The following is an 8,681-nucleotide window of genomic DNA, read 5'->3' as shown; positions in this document are numbered from 1 at the left end:
TGTTGGATGAAGTGCAAACGTAATTCTTGTTGAAATAAATATTTTACAAAATTGCTGATCCGCCGATCGGCGAATGTTTGGAAACATTTTGTTTTTCCAAGACCGCCGAAACTGCCGAGCCGACCGCCGAGCCGATCTCCGATATTGCCACTATGGTTGGTTCGTGTACTGTATGTGTGTCATACTATATTTTTAACAAGATATTTTGATTCTTTGGTATCATATTTCTATCTACTCATAAAATCAACCATTTAGGAGATATACGACTTCAAAGTTTGTGTTGGCGGCCATATTTGATTTATGCTAATTAGCACCTTTCCCTGTGTCAGATTTGGGCAGATTATGGATATAATGTTCAATGGGGTAATCTAAACAATATAAAACAAAAAACCCCTTCTGTTGCAATTAGTTCCAGGTTCAGTCATATTTTTACTGGACTATACATTCATTCATTCATTTATATAAATATAAATATGTGATAAGCAAAAATACAAGTTTAAAAATTATTTTCCTCTGCTTTTTTAATTCATGCATTAATTACACATTTTATTTGTAACAAGTAATATTTAAAAAAAACAGTACTAAGTATTTTCCACCGAAAAAGGGGAAAAACATGCATAGGGATGCAGGTTATTAAGTATGTGTTACACAGTCTGCAAATACAGTATGTAAATTGTGTTAAATGTTTGCATTCAAGGATGGTGGGGTGCTATAATTAGGTTTCATTTTTCTTTTTTATAATGCTTGTAGGACGTTTATTGAAGCAGGGTGTTCACTTGTATTACTAGTAAAACAGCAATGGTGCCTTTTAGGTTAGCTTTGGTACCCTTCATTTCAGAAATTTTTGATGGCTATATATGAAGTAAAGTTTGTTTTATTTAACGACGCCACTAGAGCACATTGATTTTTTATCTTATCATCGGCTGTTGGACGTCAAACATATGGTCATTCTGACACTGTTTTTTAGAGGAAACCTGCCGTTGCCACATAGGCTATTCTTTTATGATAGGCAGCAAGGGATCTTTTATTTGCACTTCCCACAGGCAGGATAGCACAAACCATGGCCTTGTTGAACCAGTTATGGATCACTGGTCAGTGCAAGTGGTTTACACCTACCCACTGAGCCTTGCAGAGTGGCTATGTATGAGCATTGGCCTTCTATAACACAGAATTTTGAAACCGATCGATGAAGTCGACTTTTAAAGTGCACCCTCTCATATTTCAATGATATTTGGTACATGAACAGTAGTTATAAGGCAAAAACTACTGCACCAACATTTTAGACTTCTATAACTTCTAATCTTTAAGATACAAGAAGTTTAATCTAGCTTTAAGCTAGGCATTCCATATAAAAGCCACAGTCCATCATATGCAACACATATTCAGAACAACGATACTCGCAAGATTAGCCATACTGGAGCTATAGTGCAACTATTTCCATCAGTTTTGAAAAAAAGTAGGAAACAAGCAAAGGTCTAGAAGAGTGTGCAATCAGTAAATGTGTTGTTTTTTTTTAAAAGGTGGTACCCCAATCTTGAATAGACTATTTCTTGAAGATTAGTCAAGACAGAAGTCTAAATTATTGCTTCAAAAGTGCATGTTCCTATTGGCTACTAATTACTGTATCAAATTTCCATGCATTATAAGCAACTGGTTTCAATAGAATCTATGGCAAGTGACACACCATAAAGATTCCTAGGATGCATTAATCAACACATGACGCATATTAATTCTGTAGACTGACACCATTAAAATATAATTAGATATTTTTAAATAGAGTAATATTAAATGTATGTGAAAAAAATATCTACATCACAGCAATCTGGAGTGAGTTGTCGTGTCTTCAGTAAATCACAGTAATAGAATAGACATGCTGCAACAATGTATGGTGGAATTCGCCCTGGTGATATTGCCCATTGAAGCTGTCCAAATGTAATAACTGCCATGATACTCCTTGGTAAAAGGTAATCAACCTCAAATAACATTTGTAGATCGTTGATAACAGTTTGTACATGACTGTAAAATAAAATTGAAAAAATTAAGATCATAAATAATAATTTACATTAACGGACCATACACAATGTACATAATTGTAAATAACTGACTTTTCCAAACCCATTGTTCCCCACCTCAACCTCGGTGTGCATCCATATACAAATCATGAATCCTTCTAAGCCTTAATGTGTGTACTATTAATTAATACCCCTATACTCATCACATATGCACCATGGACTATTGATTAGAATACTTTTTTTTAACCAACTACTACTGTTTACTTATAGTGGCCAAACTACACTGATTTCTCAACAAAAACAATTTGGTAAATTATCCATATAAAAGTGAATATATTATCAATTTAGAACTTGATTTCTTAGAACCTGGGTTCTGATGAATCGACCCTGGACTTGTGTGGTTGACCTAAGACGCCCTGAATGGGGTCGATCATCAACATGTTAGGTCAGCTGGTATCTGTTCCATAATCTGCAGATCACAGATGGCATATATTGAACATATTGGCTACATACAACGCTGAATTCTACCAAGTGTTCTATATGTCATAGATGCCGCATTACTAATTCAAACACAAACAATGCATAACATCCAAAAAACTAAAATTAATTGATCATGAGATTCAGCAAAATTAACAGTAGTATAATCACTCAAACAGATTTATCAACCACTCTGTGAAGTGTCCAAATCGTGAATGACTCCCTAACCACATGTGTGGGGGTACTGCATGTCGCACGTGCACATTTTCGGCTGTGTTTGGGTGTTACGGTAGGTTGTGCAGCCATGGACGTTCTTTCCTAGGCAGTCATTTTTGAAAGTTGATCTCAGTTTCAATCATTGGTAATGACATTTGCATTTTAAATTCCCCTACTTTTTTTGAAGAGTATATATTTAAATATATTTATCATATATTAGCTAGCATATCCAGTGTAATCAAAGTATGTGATATTTTTCAGACCACATACTTTCAGAATTTGATAACTTTGCAAATAAGATTATTTTGGGAGGGTTTGGTATTCGAAACCCCTCCCTGCTCAAGCAAATTTTCTTTTTTCTACATATATTTTCCAAGGAAGCATGACTCGACCCCATTATAAACGCCAATTTAAACATACTCCTCCCTGCTTAAATTCCTGTATCGCCAATTGTCGAAAATCGTATGGAATCGAAAACCATATTATTTTACTTCCGGGTAACAATTGTAATGCTTGTGCATATTCGATCATTGACACGACAACGTCTTGTTAAAAAACTACACTTAAAACAAATTTCCTTAAAAATGCAAAAAAACAGAAGGTAAGAATAAGTTTTATGCACAATGAAATGTATTATTACAGTTAGTTTGTACGCTTTAATCTTATTGAATGCAATGAAAATGCATGCCTAAACAACAACAGGTGCATGACAGAATCCACACAATCAAACACGTCTGCTAGCACTGACGATTGAGTAAAGACTGGTCACTTCCGGATAACTGCTTTCAGGTCACATGTTTGTAATATGACTGTTTTCATGGGAAAAGCCTATTTTGTGTTGTTGCCATTACGTTGATAACGTCATAGTACGGTTTTCGATAATCATTTTAAAATGACGTTTTCTTACCACCTGGTGCCCTTCGTGATGGAACAGAAACAATGTGATTATATACTTACCTTTTTATACATTTTATTTCTGAATTGAACGAGGTAAACATTAATGTCGTTAAATTGATAGCCTGACATGACTGAGCATGCGCACCAGACATTTTCTCTTAGTCGGGTTTTCGATTAATCGAGGATACACGCACCTGCTAACAATAAACTAATACTGTATTACTGTTTTTAAGGTCAATGTGTCATGTACTTGATATAATAAAATATCAAAATATTGAATGAGATGTTTTGTTTTAGGCCTAAAAATAAAACTTATATTTTTCCAGGAACTGACCTTACCTAGAAAAAAGAACCGACCCTAATTATATTTTGGATGCATTAGTTGCTCTCTTTTTCGAATGTTCTCCGACTAATATGTAGTTTGAAAGAGTATACATAACATTTTATGTGGACCCATGAATGGTGAATGCAGACATGCAGGTTGCTGGATACACATTTTTGAAAACTTTATTAATTGATATGAATATACTTAAAATGTTTAAATATTTGCCATGTATTTGATGTAATACATATACAAGTATAAAAAGACATGGGTTTTTTTAATTGATTTTTTAAAAACAATGTGGCGACTTTCTTTGTTACCAAGGCACACACACACACACACACACACACACACACACACACACACACACACACACACACACACACACACACACACACACACACACACACACACACACACTGGGGCAGGTTAGAATTAGTCTTCATTCAAGACTACCAATACTAGTTGCAGTGAAAAAAAATGAAGGGAATGATTAATTTCTATCCCATTTTTGTTATGGGAAGTCATTTAGGATAATAACATATTTTCCAATTTTATTAAGTATTAATAATATTTGTTATTTAAGGGGAGCTAAAAATAGAGAAACTATATGTGGAACAGAAAGACAGACGGACTGAAGGACAGACAAAACCTACAGTCCCCTCCGGATGGACTGGTAGGGGACTAATAAAAAGCAAAATTAAGTCTTGTTATTGAAAAACTATAACATACATGCTCCAATCTGATGCTGCCACATGTACTCTGGATGGGTAGTAAAATCCTGTGTAATCTGCAAACCAGTTCTCTGTGTAAGAAAAACCATTGGTGTATTGCTTCAAAATATCCTTTTCATGATGAAGTTCTGAAAGGCCCCACCATTTATCACTGCGATGACCAGACGAGTTGGACATTTTAAAAGGCTCGGAATCTCCACAAAGAAAATGAAGCAGTGGAATACAGTACAACCATGTCGAGTCAGTTTGCATAATCCCCACATGTTCTTTGATTCTTTGCCTTAGAGTACTGGTTATTAATCTGAAAGTAAACATGTGATTAATGTATTACTATACTGAACTGCATTGAAAATGTACCACTAGTTGATGATAACAAATGTGAACGGGGCGTATATCAGCATTAAAAATATCAATGAATAAGTAACGTACTACCTTATAGACCATGTATGACGCCGAATAACTTACAAAAACAATTGCCTGAACACAAAAACACAACATATTGCAAGCATAGAATGAAAAACGTAAATTGAATGTGTAAATTATGCTGATTGGGGCTATAAAAGATGGTCTCTGAAAAACCACTTTCATTTATGAAGGAATCTTTGTGGGAATGTTAAACAAGTGATGGCAAGATTGACAGCTCAGGAACGTGAACGTGCCTTAGGCATGCTTCAAGTCGGCATTTTGAGTAGAGTCATCGCACAGTGGTTTGGATGCCACCATTCAACAATCACTAGACTCCACAGGAGATACCAGCAGACAGGAACCACCAGGGACTGTCCAAGTCCAGGCCAACGTCAAGATTGCCAGCTGCCAAGATTGCACCAACTGTTCACGGTCGATCAGGGGTTATCAGCGCAGACACTGTGCATCACCGTCTTCGCTCTGCTGGGCTGCGTGCTCAATGACCATATGTTGGACCTATCCTGACTGATCAACATCGAAATGAACGCCGACATTTGGCAGGAAGGTACCACAATGACTGCCTTGTCCAGACGGATCGATGGGGCAGAGGGAGTGTCATGGTGTGGGGCGGGATCAGATATCATCGAAAGCACTCCATGTTTGCCGTGGCAGAATGAAAGAAAGAAAGAAAGAAATGCTTTATTTAACGACACACTCAACACATTTTATTTACGGTTATATGGCGTCAGACATATGGTTAAGGACCACACAGATTTTGGAGAGGAAACCCGCTGTCGCCACTTCATGGGCTACTCTTTCCGATTAGCAGCAAGGGATCTTTTATTTGCGCTTCCCACAGGCAGGATAGCACAAACCATGGCCTTTGTTGAACCAGTTATGGATCACTGGTCGGTGCAAGTGGTTTACACCTACCCACTGAGCCTTGCTCACTCAGGGTTTGGGAGTCGGTATCTGGATTAAAAATCCCATGCCTCGACTGGGATCTGAACCCAGTACCTACCAGCCTGTAGACTGATGACCTAACCACGACAACACCGAGGCCGGTGTGGCAGAATGAATCCTATTTACTACCAGGATAATGTCTTGCAAAATCACGTCATTCCCTTCTTTCATCAGCATCGGGATATGCACACATTTCAGCAAGACAATGCCCGAGTGCACACAGCACGTGTTACAACACAGTATCTAGCGAACAATAATGGCCAGCACTGTGCCCCGATTTATTGCCAATAGAGTATCTTTGGGATTACCTTGGTCAACGCATCTCACGTCATCCACAAATGAATAACCTTAGAGAACTGAAAAATGCATTACAGCAGGAGTGGAAAGCTATCCCACAGAACACTATTCACAGACTTATTGGGTTGATAAGAAGACGTTGCATGGCTTTTGTTGCTGCAGATGGTGGTCATACGCACTACTGACTTTTCATTGTGACCCCACGTGTTTTTCATACATAGATGAATTAAAACTAATCAATGATTGTGCATCCTTTTTTGTTTGTTGTCATTATCAATCATCCATCTATTGCTGTTCACAACAAAAACATTTATTGCTCAGGTATTTTTTTTGAAATCTAAACATTTCTTGGTGGTGCATTTTCAATGCTGTTCAGAATATTTGGTAATAACTTATGGTGTCTACACTGCATATATCTTTGTACCTAAGCCATTCTGAAACAATAAACTTAGGTATTTACAAAAAAAATCAAAGTACCGTGAAATCATATTTCTCTAATAAACTGCTGTTGTTCACACATATCTACATGTAGTAATCAATTTTTTGTTTTGAACAGCTTTTGATTTTTACAATTTATGTGCACTGCACTCACACCTTTGTGTAAAGAGACAACTACTGAATAGCACATGACCATAGTATTGTGGAGGATTTTGACCAGTCTAACTGAAAAGGACCTGAGACAGTCTTGCAGATAATTTATTACAGAAGTAGCAAGACCAGCAATTGGCTGATAGTCTCCAGAATTTTCGAGGGAACACACACATGATCACTCTTACATTGCAGATGATCACCACAAGACATGATTACAAATTTACTAGATTATAGGTTGGTAATACTATACACAAAGAAACAAGTTAAGCACCCCCTGTATTTTTCACAATGACTTGTCTTACGAGGTTTGGCGTTGAAAGCCTGATAACATAACCTTGGAAAAACAAATGTGTTTTGCAAGAATACATCTTTGACAGTAGGAAAACATAACAAGTGTATCCAGTTTTGAAATTTTAATCATGATTCTGAGAAGAATTCCAATATGCTGTATTTGAGCCAAAAACTGAGGCACAATAAGTATGGAGGTGCAGAGTCAGAAACACAAGTCAACATCATGATTGATTATAAAAAATGTCATTTGAAGTCCACAGATGACATTCATGACAAAAATCATCAATAGCGGGTAAACCCGCCACGTGCCCGGATGACAGCTTCCACCCTTCGTTTCATCCCTCCAGTAAGTCATCTGATCTGCTGCATGGGCAACTGCTGCCATTCTCGATGAAGAGCTGCCTCTAATTGTGCCAGAGTCTGTACAGGTGGGGTCAGTGCCTGTAATCGACACCCCATGATGTCCCAAACATGCTCTAGCGGGTTTAGGTCAGGACTCATGGCCGGCCAGGGCAGAGTCGTCACAGCTTCAGTTTGGAGTAAAGCTGTTACTGCTTGGGAACGATGTGGCCTAGCGTTGTCATCCATGTACAGAGGTCTGGTGGCGAGTGGATGGTTGTCAAAATGTAGCACAACAACTGGTTGCAGGACATTACGAATGTACCAATCACTGTTGAGGTTGCCTTGGATAGTGACATGTGACAGGCAACCCCAACAATTGCAGTGTGTTGATACAACATTTTGAGCAAAGCATGGGTGGCATGATGCACGTGCATGTCATTCTGTTGTGGGACGTCACAGTTGTCATTGTACTCTCCTATTATTTCGATGGAACACCATTCTTGACATATTCGTCATGTAATTTGCAGTTTTTATGAATGGGGCTATTTCAGTACTAATTATATCTAGGGGTGTTCAACTTTTTTACATTATTTACACTCTGACTACCAAAAATAGTGCTGCGAAGCAGTTAAAACGTCTTATCTGTTCATGGGTTGCAACAACTTTTTAACATCTTTTATTTGTATATAAGTTGTTGTTTTGGGTTTTTTTTACTTGCATACATAACAGTCCACCATGGAAGGGTCCTGGGCTGATAAGGGAATGTACCGGTATGTTGCCTTATCTAGATTTAGATTACTCCCTTCCAGATACTACCTGGAGGGAGCATTATTTGTTAGTGAAGGAGCTTGCAAAGCCCATGGTGCCTATTGTGGTTGACTTCGTTGAGGACCAGTCTCCTCCTCATCTATGTTTCATCCACAACCCCCTCCCCCCCTCCCGAATCAAGTACTCCATCTGTACTCTTTCAATGTTCCCAGATGTATACTTTGGGATTTCCAGGAAGGTGGTTAACATAGATGTGAAGCGGTGCCAGGCAGTATAACATTGATCCCATTCGACCCATATTCTTTTCAAAAATTGTTTGGTTTGGGGTTTGGTCCTTTATTGCATTTGATTTTGAAGCTGAAAGAT

General features: G+C 37.8%; 1 protein-coding gene across 1 annotated transcript in view; it reads right to left on the bottom strand.

Moving 5' to 3' along the window:
* Positions 1 to 8,681, bottom strand: part of LOC121372380 — a 119,105-nt gene that overhangs the window by 26,330 nt on the left and 84,094 nt on the right. The window contains exons 10-11 of the mRNA XM_041498684.1: positions 4,657 to 4,959; positions 1,812 to 2,016 (exon numbers count right to left, since the gene is read on the bottom strand). Of these exons, the coding sequence (XP_041354618.1) occupies positions 1,812 to 2,016; positions 4,657 to 4,959 (508 nt within the window). The remainder of the gene's footprint in view (positions 1 to 1,811; positions 2,017 to 4,656; positions 4,960 to 8,681) is intronic.

Source organism: Gigantopelta aegis, chromosome 4 (assembly GCF_016097555.1).
Source record: "Gigantopelta aegis isolate Gae_Host chromosome 4, Gae_host_genome, whole genome shotgun sequence".
Lineage (NCBI taxonomy): Eukaryota > Metazoa > Mollusca > Gastropoda > Neomphalida > Peltospiridae > Gigantopelta > Gigantopelta aegis.
This window is presented reverse-complemented; position numbering and strand designations above follow the sequence as displayed.